The sequence below is a fragment of the Pagrus pagrus genome (genome assembly GCF_965226575.1).
Source record: "Pagrus pagrus genome assembly, chromosome: 17".
Classification (NCBI taxonomy): Eukaryota; Metazoa; Chordata; class Actinopteri; order Spariformes; family Sparidae; genus Pagrus; species Pagrus pagrus.
This window is the reverse complement of record NC_140201.1, coordinates 12061271-12076782: the sequence shown is the minus strand read 5'-3', so window position 1 is coordinate 12076782 and position 15512 is coordinate 12061271. Positions and strand designations below refer to the sequence as shown.

Below are 15512 nucleotides of genomic sequence, written 5' to 3'. Positions count from 1 at the left end.
TACATAACTTTTTACTCTTAATGATTTCCAGTTATTGAGCCAGCTGTGATCACTTCTCGTCTGGATAAAGGTAATGAGGCCTTGGCTTCAGAAAAGTAACCGCCAGACTTTCACCTAGTGTGATCATTTCTCTCCTATTTTAGCTTCCCTTCACTTGTTTCTGGTCTATTTCAGAATTGATTTTTACAATTTTATTCTTGACTTTTGATGCCCAGCATGTTATGGCATTGAGCTTCCTGGCTGAGCCTCTAAATCATTACTTACCAACCCATAGCTTCATATCCTCTGATAAGGTCATGTTAGTTGTTCACTAGTCAAGGCTGAATGTCGAGGGGGATGGGGCTTGTTAGTGCTCCAAACCTTTGGAATAGCTTACCTTAGGAACTTCACTGCCTTCTTTTATGCTTTCTGTCAAGACTTACTTTTACCATGTGTTTTTTTCTTGATTTTTTTTCTTTACTTTTCACAGTTTTATTTGATATTAATACTGATATTTCGACTTTGTTTTTGATTGTGATCCTGCTTTGTTCTATTTGTCCTTGTTTGTGAAGCATTTCCTGAAGGTAGTTTTGAAAGGTGCTATGTATATGTAGCTATTATTTTAATCATTATTATCATGTTCATAGTAGTAGTAGCAGTAGTTTATATCTAAACCAATGGCCACCAGCCAGTATTCAATATCTTCTCCATTACCTCCTCCATGTACAGACTGACTACAGGAGGGATCTGAGCTATGTCTATAGAACACATTTATCTACTGCAGTGTTCAAGCAAAGATCCAATAGGGAGCACCTGGCCTGGATTGTGCTGTTTGTTTGATCAGGTTGGGCTCCAGCTGTTATCACTATAGTCCTTTCCACTGTTATCACACATAAATATTGGCGTGAATACTCCCAATGTGTGTCCTTGAACTTTGTTGACAGAATCCCCCAAGTCACTGCTGATGACAGTTAGTCTGAGTACAGCAGTTTCCCAGAGGTGGATGCTATGATGATCTACACCTTCTGTGTTCCCATTGATAGTAAGTAATTCATTGCCTCCTTTCTTCACAGCAGTTGGTGGTATCTCTCTTGTTTATCAGTTGTGTTTGAATCACTAAGGAGTGCACGTACTGTGAACTGATAGTCCTCCAAGTTCAATACTGTGAATCCGCCCCCTCTCTCATGGGAGTATGGAGATGTTCAGGTCCCCTCTGAGAAGTGTAAGTGCCTTCTCCTGTGTGTTAAGGGATGGTGCTCTTCTGGATGGCTGACTCTGTGTTGCTTATCAGATCTACAACTGGAATGCATTCAGGTAGAGCAGCAAAGTTCGATATCTTAACTAAATCACTGTCTCTGCCTGGGAAGGTTCGGGTCATTGATGTCACTTGGCAGTCATATGAGAGTCATTGGAATAATATAAAGGGAGGTATAAAGAGTCATGATTATGCAGCTTTAATGAGGTCTCAGTATCTACTCAAGTCTTATGGAAAACTTCAAGGTGTACCTGTATTTATGTTATATGCTCTTATTCTTTGTATTTGTATGTGAATTTAAGGTTATTGTTATTTAGTAGTTTATTTCAATACATAGTCTTACAGTAACCAAGGAGCTCAGGTGGACAAAATGTTTCATTGGGCTTTAAGGGCACCCATGAATATATTCAAGGTCAAGCATAGCATTCCTATAACACTGATGGACTCTTTCTAGACAGTTCAGAAACAGATGATCAAAATCGAAACAGCAGAACAAGAGATATCATTTGTTTTATTCCATCCATTCTTTTCACTTTTCCCTAAGACCTGTTAAAATACTTTAGTGTGTAAAATGACCCTTTAAGGCTGACAAACTGTTCCAGTGATAACTTGGTAATAGTTCTGATACCGCAAATCATACTTAACATCCATCTGTAACACTATCTGTGTCTCTGTGACTCAGTAGATGTTTGGCTCACTTTAACAGTCATTCATCTGTTCTGGCTCACTGTTATTTGGTGAGCTTGAGTACTAGCACCAATGGGGGGCAATAAGAGCCATTGGGACATAACCATATGGACTTGCAAAGTAAAACAAGAGCTGTCAGTGGCTGAGGGCAGTATAAATGTGCAGATTGTGGGTGTGATTCTCAGTAGGATTGATTGTACAAGCAACGCTCTCCATAACAGGGAGTTATTTACATATATTTGATGAAAATATAGAAAAGGATAATGGCGCTTTAATCTAATAATTATCTCATGTTTACATTATACACAGGACAAGAGAATATTTAACAAGATGTTGTGAATATATTACTTATTTGAGCCTGCAGTCTGCCTGCTGTTGTAAATTATAATTCTTCAAACTTGTTTTAAAGAAAATTGTACAATACTGTACACGCACACACACGTGGCTAGATTTGCATCCACCTACACTAGATGGTAATGTATGTTGGAACAAATGCATAAAGTAAAACAGTGTTCTTCCTGAGCCAACGCACTGCAGTGTTGCATAGCTTACAACACTACGTACACAGACCATCCAAACCCAGCCCAGAATCCAAAAATAGACAATAGCATACAGTAAATTCTGTATATTTGCCTCTCTCCCACACACACTTTTAATTAGAAAGGAAAGCATAAAAGGCACACACACACACACACACACACACACACATACATTGTAAGCACACACTATACACAAGCATTCCTGAATTGCTTGTCTTATATGCTTTCACATACACACACTTATGCATGCGCAGTCTGTCTGTCTCTCTCACAGACACACAAATACACATAAATTATACGAAGGATTTTCTTCCAAATCGAAATATTTTGTTTTCGGAAAGCGTTATATGGAGTCATTGTTGGTAAAACCAACTAATTGCTCGTATTGTATATTGTACTGTTTTCATCATTTGTCTTCATTTTGAGACATGTTCCAATCGAACTAGGTTGCACCTTTTTAATGGATTTTCAATTTTGAAGAAAACTCTTCATATACAGTCATGCAGATACACATATACAGGTAAGGTCATCCATACCTCGACAAATGGGAGCAGGAAAGTCCCAGACGGCGGTGTTTCCAGCATTGGTAATGCATGTGAGTGTGGCGTGGCCGTCTAAGACGTAACCAGGAACACAGCTGTACCGCACTCGGTCTCCCACTGCGAAACGGCCGCCACCACTTAGCACCGCTTTGGGTGGGATACCGGGGTTTCCACAAGATGTACTGTGAAGTTCTGTAGAGGAACAGAGGAACAGAGAAAAAGATAAGAGAATAAAGGAGACTGATTTAGGCTTTTTCAATTTCTTTTTTGATTTAATTGTACTAAAATGTTTAATTATGCATTTCCCCTTACTCAACCATCACTCAGCCAAATAATATACCCAGCTCCTGTGCAGTGATGCGTCCAATCCAGAGACTGCTCTGGAGAACTTACAGCCCCAGTCCACACACTGCGTCTACCATTAAAATCACAGTTTCATTGGCAAATAATAAAGACATCTGCATTGTGATGATGCAGTTTAAACACCTACACATTGTCACAGCCTCTTCAAAATTCTTACCCCGAGCACATATATAGGAAGGTCCTTAAGCTTATAGTTCTTTGTAATATGTAAAGCCTAGCATTAGAGCTGTAAAAGAATATCTTGACTGCACTCCCAGTCAAAGCAGACTAAACCTAGCCCCAGAGAAAGGGAGGGAGACAATATCAGAGTGTTTTATAGTTAATCACATTATTCCCTCTAGATACATTAACAGTTCTGTGCCTAAGACATATGCACAAGTGTGCATATAAACATCCATACACACAAACACACACAGCAGAGAGAGGGAGAGAGACAGAGGGAGAGACAGAGAAGGGGTATTACGAGCCATAAACCAGGAAGTAGATGGGAGAACAGGGACCAACTCCAGCCTTATTGTTTGAACTTGATTGATACAACTATGAAACTGTTGAGACAGATAGGGGGTTAGGGAGGGGGTAGAGGGAGACAGACAGATTGGGTGAGGGGGAGGCAAAAACAGAGAGGCAGAAAGAGGGGGAGGTAAAAAAAAAAAAAAAAAAAATAAAAGAGAAAGACAGAGACAGAGGATGTTCAACATGATAGATAGCGCTGTGAAACTACTCAGACAGACTAGGGTGGAGAGAGAGGGGAGAATGGGGAAAGTTAAAAGCGGAGGGAAAAGGAAAGAAAGGGAGAAATCAACAGTGGTATTGAGAATGATTATGCTCAGCATGCTCCTAAATGAGAGGTGGGGATAGAGCTGCACTTTTTCTCAAAATGTCACCAGAAAGTCTGAAAACCTCACAGCGCTCTGCTCCTCAAACTTCAGAAATATTGCTCAATAATCTTTGGATGAAAAGCTCAAGTACAGCTGCAGGGGAAGCGCCTCCATGCTAACGGCAGAAAATGTGTAATTATCATTCACAAAGCAGTCAGCAAGTAGAGAAGTTTTGATGTCAGCAAATGAACCGATTGATTCTTAGACTGGTTGGCTGATTGATTCATTTTTACAATGACTTTATTGTCATACCTATTCAATTACACCCTCCTCTCTCTCTCAACTCTCTCTGCCTCTGTATATCTACAGTGCTGCTGCTTACGCGAAGGATTATGTGGGCATTCTGCATTTCTCAGCGGACGCACACAAACAGTCTTTGAGTTTCATTTAAATGAAACTTGCTACCTTTTTATTATTAGCACCCATCTTGAATGTGATGAGGTTCACTAGACCAAAGCTTGTGGATCATTTAAAAATAGATAAACTAAAACAAAAAATAACTTAATAACAAAAATAACTTTGCCTCTAAATGAATTTCCACCTCAGAAAAAAGCACCCATGCATCCCCTCATTTGCAATTAGTTGATGTAAAGTTTCTTTTTAAGGTTGTCTTTGGAGGATATATTGGATCCCGGAGCTCAAAGAGCACAGACAGCATAAACGAGAGAGGAAAATCGTTTTGCTAAAGACCCTGATAGACCCCCCCTCCCCTTCCATCCGCCATCCTCCTTATCTTCACACAGACACACAGTTACAGAGAAATGCACAGTGACAGGACACACTTGGACACCCGAAAACATGCACGTACACACACACATCCAGGGTCATCCATCACTGTGGCGACCCCCCTGTGCTGTATTGTGATTGGATGTCAGGTTGGCCTAGTGTTGCGACCTGTTGGCCTATCGATTTCGCCAGTCAGTGTGGCCCCACTCAGTGTCAGGATGTTTGTTTGTTCAGTGTCCTATCAGACACACATTTACTCTCCCCAACACATACACAAACATACAGCGCACTTTTACTTGTTAGCCACTTGGTTTTAATCAGTGCCTCCATCATATTATGTAAATCATCTTTAAGATTATTCCTCTGCTACATTTTCACTCTTTTTATCTCCTTCTTCCTCCTTTTCTCCATCTGTCTCTGACCCATAAGCCTCTACGTTTTATCTTTTATTCCCATATCCCCTTTTTTTTTATCTCTCCCCAGTCTTCCCTCAATGTGTCTTCCTGTCACACTCCACCCATCGCCTCCCTCCTGTTCCCCTTCTCCCTCCTCCTCAACTAAAAACTTTGATGACATGCCAGCTCCTTCCCTCTCCCTCTTTCTCTTTCTCCTGCGCCAACCGTACCACTATATCACCCTTCTGTCCATCCTTACTTTTTCTCCCTAGTTTATTGTGAACATCGCATAGTTTCATTACACTAGTTTATTCAGTAGCCGCCGGCTATACCACACTCCTTTCCATGCTTTATTGCTGCCTGCTCTCTTTTATTTATTCTCTCTTACCATCACCTCTTCCTCTCTATTCTCTTTCTTTATCTATCTCTGCCTCTCTTCCCCTGTCTATGTCTCTCCCCAGTTTACCATAACTATGATTTCAGTCTCAGTTGCTTCATTACAAGCTGCTGCTTTTATGGGCCATCTGTAGAACTATCTGCATTAGTCACACACACACACACACACATATAGGAGCACATAGAGGCCTGCATGTAGAGCAGACACCAGCATGCAGATACTCACTCTCTCTCTCTCTACCCCACGTATACACTCTCACACACACATAACCATTTACCTGGCTTTTATCCCTCCCTAGATAAGCAATTACAGCGGAGTCCAGGTACAGGGAGCACGAGACGAAGAACCAAGATGGGAGAAAATAACCGAGTGGTGGGTGAAAAGCAACGTGCAAGAGGAAAGAGAGAGTGCTGCCATGCTTTCAGAGTTTTTAGTGAGACAGATGACGCTGCAGACTGGAAGATTGGGGAGGGGGAGTGAAGGACAGCGAAGACAGAGAGAGACAGAGAGGGAGACAGACAAAGCAAAGAGTGGCACAGCCTGAGAGGGATGATTCAATGAGTTTGGAGGTTTTACACCTCCGTCAGCACTAACTTCTATAAAAGATGAACCAAGTTTTATGCCGGAGCATAATAGATGTTGAAGCGCTTGAAAATAAAGCATAGAATCTGTAACAAGAATCCACGTACATGGATTTCCATTAACTGCATCTGAAAAATGATTTTCAGAAATTCTTTTCAAGACATTTCCCCATAAAAGATGTAAGGTTTATAAGGACTGTTACAGAACAGACAAATGAGTCCTGAGGTCTGTAACAAACTGATATGTGGTCCGGGGCACTTAGATCTATAAAAGGCTTCACTGGTTGTCAACGTCCGAGTCAGTGGCCTGTCAGTTTGATTTAATCAACGCTATGACCAACTCTTTTTATAGACTTGTGGAGAACTTGTGTCATAAAACATTTTTAGTTAATGAAATTTTATGGCGTAAGCTGTGCATCATTTTTGTGGTCAGGTGGCCTCCCCCTGACAATGCCAGAGGCAAAAAACACAATGGCATCAGTCTGTTTATAGTAATATTACTATTAAGATCCCACACTGTTCATTCAATTTGCATCACAATAATTTTTTTTTTTTCCCACACTAACACTTAATACATGTAGGGTAATCATGTGTTTAAGGTCATGCAACTTCATAGGGACACTGTATTTTTCATACTTCATTGTTATTTTGAGGGCATGTTTTTTTAAATCCTTTAAGAGGCAGGTCAAGAGTAGAGCTGTTGTTTATTTCCATTTCCTCTTGTTTCATTTTAGCTCTCACAGTGTCCCAAAATGTGTGAATATGAAATGTGAACAAAATGTTTTTCAGCCTGACATCTGCTTTCTGATACAAGATTGACAATGATGATTTACCATTAGCAATTGAATGAGAAGTCTCTTGAGTTGCTGGAGTCAAATGTCATTTGGAATTTATTGTGAACTGGCGAGAAAAAAATAAATTCAAAATATCTTTACTTCGGTACTTTCGCAATATGAAAGGGGGGGGACTAATCATGCTGCAACTTTATCATCTCAAAGATGGCAATAAGGACTTTAAATTTGGTAGTTTTGGTCATTTAACCCTTTCAAGTTTGATATTTCTCACAATGCAAATACAACCAATTTTATTAGTCACGCAATTGCACATTAGATACAAATATAAACGGCATTTGTTTCTTCTCGCATACAGTGTTACTTAGTATAGGCACAATTCAACTCCAAACCAAGCAGCAATTTTAATATGTTGTGACTTATATACCCATGAACATTTTTCATAACTTTCCATTTACTGAGCAAAAATTTCAGAAAAGTTCTGCTGAGGTTTGAAAGGTTATGTTGGAGTTTTGAAAACAGCAGAGTGTTATGGTTAAAAAAAAAAAAAAAAGGCATTTTTGACCCCATTTTGCTCAACTATAATACGTCCGTATATTTGTTATACTGACAGTAGAAAATGTTTGTGCCTCAAACAATCCCTCCATTGTTCGAAAGTTGCTGCAGAGCTGTCAAGCAACTGTCATTCATACTGGGATTCAGGCGATTTCCTCAAATTTAAACTATGACAGCTCAACAATAACGGAAAGGATAATATTGAATTATTCTACATGGCTGTGTGCTTTTTAATATGAAAAGATTAATGCCAAGATGAGATATCTGCCATTTGAAAATTGTGACACCTACAAAAGCATTAACATCATAAAATGTAAAACAGCACCAAAAAGCCCATTATAAGGAATCATGCTGAGCAAACTCTGAACAAAAAGAAAGACTGATAGGAAGGAACTCAGGGGGGAACTGTTCTACGAAGTATTTTAAACCAACAATAAATAAGTGTGTTAAACTACTACAAGCCCCGTTCTAATAAAAGCTTTAAGAGTGTGACAGAGATAGCAAAAACCAACTGAACTAAAGTGGAGCTCATAATTGTTCACTGCTTGATAAGGGTAGTCAGGTCAGAGCACACTTCCCTCCTCAGTGTTGATTAAAACACTGGCTCTTTATGGCTTTGAAACGGACCACTACACAACAAGAGGGCAGGCAAGATATGCAATAATGCGAATGGTAAAACAAGCACCCACAGTTCTGGCCTCCTCCAACCACCATCATGAGAAACAGCAGGGAATAAGACTATAGTCAGAGTCAGACAAATTCCCTTAAAGACTTGAGTTGACCCCCTGTGGCGAAGCACCAGCAACATAACTAGTGATTTACCACCATTTTTTTCAATCATGGTCCGGTCAAAAGAAGAAACTTTAAATTAATAATGACTAGAGAATTGCTTACATGGACACAGAAAGATCAAAACTCTAAGAGTAGATTCAGCGCAAGGAAAATGGTCCTTATGACACGAGCACAACGATACTGAAATTTCTAGTGAGAGATCATGTGTTACTTCATCTAAAAAAGATACTTCAGACCATGGCCAGTCGAATGACTCATTGATTTAATCTCTTCCTTCAAAAACCTTGTGAGAAGAATGTGCCAGATAACCACAGCATAAGTTCTACACTTCTCAATGATGAAATGTCTTATTTTAGACAATAGCACCTATAAACAATACGCCTCTGCAGTATTGTGTGAAAATAATGGCCATATTCCACCTCTGCAGAATACATCTGGGTAAACATTTCAGGTATTTTATATTGAGTTCCATTTCTGCACCAACCATCCTCTTGATTTGTGATTACATGACCACTTAACACTGAAAGTTCCGAAACGCTCCAACGCAACTCTGCATTTTTGTATAACTTGCAACCCAATGATGTCGACACAAATTGGTCTTCTCTAATCATGTTGCCAAAACACATAGCTTGCCTAATTGGCTCCTAAGGGACTGAGCCAGAGCCACAATTTTGACAGGAAGTGAAGCAAAAAAGGTAATAAATAAATAAATAAATAAATAAAAATAAGACCTAGATAAGTTTTTTTTTTTTTTTTTTTCCTGTTGTAGTTTACTTTAAAAATGTAATATGTGAGGGAAATCATTTTCAGCGATCAGCAAGCCTCCTGTTCCAATGTTGTTGGCGCAGGAATGCAGGAAATAGTGTGTCCTGTTTGTAGTCAGGAGTAGATGTCAGGGTGGTGGATATGTGCCTAATGTATGAGACTTTCCCGCCAAAAACCTGACCTGTCTCATGCCAATTAAAGTTGCCTTTTCCTTAGTATGACGGCTATCGTTGCATAACTATAGCCAACCAATTTTAGTTGCCAAACATTGCTTTAACCACTCCTTATCAATGCTGTAGTTGTGATTCCCTGATATTGCAGGAGTGTTAATGGATAAACGTTGGCATTAACGTTCAAAGACATTGTCCAATACGGACATTTTGTCTGGTGATAGGTTTGCTTCATCTTTTCTGAACCTTTGAACAGACTCAAGGACAAGAACTAGCAAGCCAAACACACAAACAGACACACATTAAACTTGCACCTCCCCTCAGAAACTACTTTTGATTGGTAGCTGCTTGGTGATGGTGTAATTATAAGTAATTATGATTAATTATGAAAACATTAATGGAGGGAAAAGGGGACTAAGTGGCAGCATAAGGTGTGTGTGTGTGTGTGTGTGTGTGTGTGTGTGTGTGTGTGTGTGTGTGTGTGTGTGTGTGTGTGTGTGTGTCAGACAGAGAGAGTGAGATTCTGAGGGAGAGTTAAAGCGGGATAAAGAGAGAGCTCCCAGATAGAGTAACGGCTGTTCAAAGAGATCAGTTAATACACACACAACTGTGTAGCTAATGATTGTAGCTTCTGGTGGAGATCAAACATTATGGACTCGGAGCAGCAGACCACTAATGTCTCTCTGGGTTTATTACACGCCACAACACAGACAATCAAACACACACAGACATATCACTCTCCCTGAAGGTAAAAGCAGCTTGAGGATTGCCTTGATGTTCTCTGTGAACAATAATTATCTGTATTCAATACAGTCATGATGCAGCTTCGGGCAGCTCGGTGTCCATACCGGTGTTGCTCTCCCCAGCCTAAACAGCATATTAGCAGGACCGTACATGCTCTCCATAGACATGGTACCTGACAGAGAATTTTCTGACCCAGAATTGACTTGACAAGCACTGATTGAGGCAGACGAATGCCAAACTAGCATGGAAATAACCAGAACTACACTAGGGATAAAAGACCAAAATGAAATGATTTGAATAATTTCTGTTGCAGATAAGTCGTTCGGTCTATAAAATGGTGAAAACTGTGTCTCACTCAGATCATCATCAGATGTGCAGTTAAATGTAATAGAGGAGTAAAGAAACCATAAATAATCACATTTAAGAAGCTGGAATCTTATTATTTTGACTTTTTTCTTTAAAAAAAATATTCAAACAGATAAATGTATTATCAAAATAGTCGTAGACTGACTTAACAGTATACTACTGCAGGTTAGCCTGAAATTGATCCCTTATTCTCAGTCTTCTTTTAATAAGACAGGTAAGCTCAATGTCAAATATAAATTTTATGGGACACTACGCATGCAAAATTATTTAATCAACAGAGCTCATAAAGACACACTTTCACATAAATGCAGTGCAGTGAATAGTGTGGCCCTCCTTTGAAATATAGAGCAGTTAAGTATAACCTTTCATATGATAGAAATACACAATTAGACTCAGCGGGTCGAGGATGCAATTTAATCAGACTTGGTGAAACAAGTTAATAATTTTAGATGAAGACAGTAAGCCTATCCAACACAATTGCCTCATTTTTGTGCCAAGAATATCCATCTAAGAACGTTAGTTGAAAAGATGCACTTAGGTTTCTTACAGCCTTGCAATTTCCCTGCACGTAATTGAATGAGCAGATAATGACGGGAGTCTGAATGCTCACAAAGGAAACATGGGGATGTCAATTATAAGCCCTTTACCTCTACTTCACCAGTGTGTGTGCACACTCTAGGGCTCGTGTGTGTGTGTGTGTGTGTGTGTGTGTGTGTGTGTGTGTGTGTGTGTGTGTGTGTGTGTGTGTCAGTGCATGCATGCACGTGTGTCTACAAGACAAGCGTGTGTGTTTTGTGTCTGTGTAGGTATAGCTCCTTGATGCCGTGATCAATGTTCCTCTGAGGCCTGGTTCAATAAACCATTAGATTTCCCCCTAAAGACATCCTGCCAACAGAGCTTCATTAGAGACACACACACATACATACAAAGAAAAACAAAAATACCACTATATGTTGTCTGTTTGATCTGACCTGAAAGGGACAACTCCGACTCTGTGCAGACCAGAACTAATCAGCTACATCAGGCTTGATCAAACAAAATGGTACAAGGTCCAGTGTTTACAGGCATTGCAAAAAGCAGACGTTGTGTTATTACACCGCCTTACAGTACACGATGGTCTTATTAAAGGGATGCGTGTTAGGGTTTTTGGGACAATTACAACGCTGGGAAATAAACCTGGCTGCCTTATCTTTGTGTCGAGCGTATATTGATTTACTTTACAACAGTTTATCAAAATGTGTATGTAAGACAGATTGATTTTCATCACGTCCACTGTATCACACTGAAGATTACACCTATAGCGGTAGAGCTAATAGCAATTTCTCAATGCACACAAAGGTACGCTTGTTTGTATTCTCAAAAGTCATTATACCATTAAGTTCTGACATACCATTAGTCGTTATATCACCGGGGTGTACAGATATAAATCGGGGTCCTAGTTTGCTTTCCTCTCTCTCTAACTGACCCCTCTCTTCTCTCTCACACACATCCATATCTCCCTCCCACCTCTTTCCCTCTCTTCTACTCTTATCTCTTCCCACAGCCACCCCTCTCTCCTCACTATTAATTAAAACTGTGTGTGTGTGTGTGTGTGTGCATTCTTGTGTGAGTGTGCGCGCTTGTGTGTGCACATCAGGCTTCAGTATTAATTAAAGGTGTGAATGCTAATTGGTCAGATCAATAACAGGTCGTTAGGCCTCAGGGGCCAACAGCCAATAGGAAATCGTTATGTGTCTGACATCACTGTCACTCTGCTAAAGCTGCACTGCACTGTGACACATGCACACACGCACCTGCACGTACACACACAGATTTGTACTTACACTCACACTACTGTCATCTGGGAAGATACGGGTTCACCGCAAAGGTTGTGAGAGAAGCCGAGAGAGGGAGTTTGAAGGCAGGAGAGGTGAGCAAGACACAACTGGCGCAAGAGATAGACACTTACTGTATGTTCCTAAAAACGAAATCAATATCCATTAAGGGAAGCAAGAGACAGAAAGAGAGAGCGCAAAAGGTTTTCAAAAAAAGCTGCCATAGTTGTCATTGAACAGAACTGAGTAAATGAGTGTGTCCTCTCAAAAGGTCTTTTTGTGCTGATCAATACCAGAGCACTCTCTCTCTCTCTCTCTCCCCTAGCACTTACACATACTTTCTTTTTAAATCTCCTCTTTTGTCTTTCAATCTACCCTCTCTCTTTTGTCTCGGACTAACGAATCAGCCGCTGTCAGGATGATATTCAGTCCGACAGGTAGCTATGAGCAAATCTGACCTTGAACCTCAGCTTGACTACTGTTAGATTAGAAAAGAGAAGAGTACAAAGGGAATCTGGTTTACTTGATGGGAGGAAAGAAACATTGTTCAGAAGACGGCAGACAGGAAGGTCACACCCAAACTAACCTATATTTATTATTCATTTGCTATTCTACAAAACGGTGCCCTAGAAATATACTTGAAATTGTATGTCCACCCACCTGCTTCTTCACTACAACTTCACTCCTAATCTGATTGACAATAAAGCCAAGTAGAGATGCAACAAATAGTCATTTAATTGATTAGTTGATCGAAAGCAAATAAGTTGCCAACTGTAGATTAACTGTTTGGATGAACCAAAAGAGCAATTGAAGATGTTCCTTTGAGATCTCACATTTTTCCTACATTTCACATACTAAGCGTTAAATTGACAAATAAATGAAAATAATTGGCAGTTGAAGCCCTATACACTGAATATAGAAAACACACAAACACATTTAGGGATGAAAATCAGCTCCTCGGTTATACACACTACCTTAAATAATGAGTGGTGGAGACAGTACTGTAAAAGAGCATAAGCTTTCCTCTTACGTTGCACACAAGATGTTTTCTTTTTCAGCACATGCAGCTCCTGTTTCCATCTTAATGACCCAAAGGCCTTTGCTCCAGCTCTATCCTCAAGACAAACTCAGTTCTGCTACTCTCTCTGCTACTGTTAATGCTGTTGATCGTTCCATCTGACAGTTAGTATTATGGCCGTAATGGCCAATGCTGTCTCTAGGGTTCTCGTGGTGCTGTTACTGTTGTCACTTTCCGATATCTCTAATACTTTCAGACAGACCTTTCGCTTGTCCTTAAACCATCTGACACCAAGCGAGCAGACAGCAATGGAGGGCTATGCAAGGTTAATGCTGTTAAGTGGTGTATAAAACATTAACCAGTAACCCATGTACAGATTATTGCCTGTTGAGGCAGTCTTTGTCGATGTGTGCCTCCGGTGACTGACAACTTCAGCCACACTCTGGTGTATGCTGTGCATATTTAATAAAATTGCACAGCCTGAGTGTGTGTGCATGAGAGTCATCACTCCGTGCCGATAACATCTGTGTGTGTGTGTTGCTTGGTTGCACAGTCGAGGTGAGCTAGCTAGCTAGCTTTTGCGGGTGTGTGTGTGCCAGAATGTGTGTGATATCTAATAGCTGTGGTTACTGTAGCGTGACTTATTAAATTTAACATCAAGAGACCCCCTAGAAAGCTGACTGACAGTTACCGGCACACACACAAATGCACACACACACACACACACACAGACACACACATTCAAATTTAAAGCTAGCAAGCTCACCTTAACTGTGAAACTAACCAACCGTCACAGACACAGCTGAGTAGTCATCCTACATATAAAGGCAGTGATTATATAGCGTCTGAAAACAAACAGAATGTAAATTAAGCTGTAGAAATATTGTATTACCTCACTTTACTGTCTGCAAAATAACGAATAATTAGGTCAATGCCACATCAACAGGCACCAAACCACACACAACTGGCTTGTTATGTCATCAATGCTACTCCCAATTATGAGTGGTGAGGAAAATCAACACCCTAATTAAAAGGTTCAACCTTGCGTAATGTGTTAGCACTGGCGTTCAACAAAGATAATAATCCAAGGACCATATTCCTTGACTTTATGAGAGAACCTACAATAGTTGGTTTGAATACTTGGTATGGGCCCCGATCCAAACTCTGATCAAGGGAAGGTTTACCATTGACTTTCAAAATCATTCTTGTTGAAGCAATATCAAAATGAACACTATGGTGGCAGCCTTTACACTTAACTTCAAGATACAAGCAGCTGGCCCCTGTCCTGTTTCAGTTCTTTCAACTTGTTTTCATCCTGACTCTTTTAATCTCTTCTCTTTCTTTCATCTCCCTGATCCCCTCCTCCCTCACTAGTCTTTGTACCATTAGTGCAGTTCAATCTAACATCAACCACAACCCAACAAGTGTTCCCTCTGTATCATATTACACTCACAACACATGATGGTATTTTGTGCGTTGTTGAGTGTGTGTTCATGTCTATTTTGGGGGTGCACAGTCGCTGGGGAATCAATTTGTACTGAAGTTGTTCTTTTCACCACAGGACAAAAATTCTCCATTGCAACGATCTGTTACGACACAGACATCACAAGGCGGAGGTCTCGTCTCCAATCTGCTGCTGTTTGTTCCACAACAACTGTTGTGTGAAGATTAAGATTTTAATGTGTGTATAAGATTTTCCCTAAATATTAAAATATATGGCTTTGCGGTTGTTGTTTTTTTACTTTGTTTTACTTATTTTTTAACATTGATACCAAACCAAACATGTTCAGTGCATAAAATTACCCTAATTGCATTGAAACTTAGGAAAATGTGTTAAAATGTATTTATTCTGCATCATGCTGAACTGTGTTGTCTCATCTTAATATCTATTTTTGCAGGAAAAAATGTGTAGTTTTGTCTGAGGAAAAAAGAAAGCAAACGTATTCTTATTTAGAACAAGACCAATCAGTCTGGTCATTATGCCTAATGTGAAAATAATCACTGCGAGGAAACTTTTCTAAGCCTCAAATTCCTGACTGTACCAAAACCTCAGTCATCCATTTTAGAGGAAAAACAACAATAAATCAGTTGTTCTCGAAAAAAGCTAGTTCTGCTGTGTTACTGTACTTTCCACTGTTATACTGCAGTCCTCCCT

General features: G+C 39.9%; 1 protein-coding gene across 4 annotated transcripts in view; it reads right to left on the bottom strand.

Annotated features, from left to right (window-relative positions):
- csmd3b (CUB and Sushi multiple domains 3b) overlaps positions 1 to 15512 on the bottom strand; it is a 341165-nt gene that overhangs the window by 199092 nt on the left and 126561 nt on the right. For all 4 annotated transcript variants that reach the window (XM_084380344.1, XM_084380345.1, XM_084380346.1 and 1 more), the window contains exon 4: positions 2997 to 3194. In XM_084380344.1, coding sequence (XP_084236470.1) covers positions 2997 to 3194 — 198 coding nt within the window. The remainder of the gene's footprint in view (positions 1 to 2996; positions 3195 to 15512) is intronic.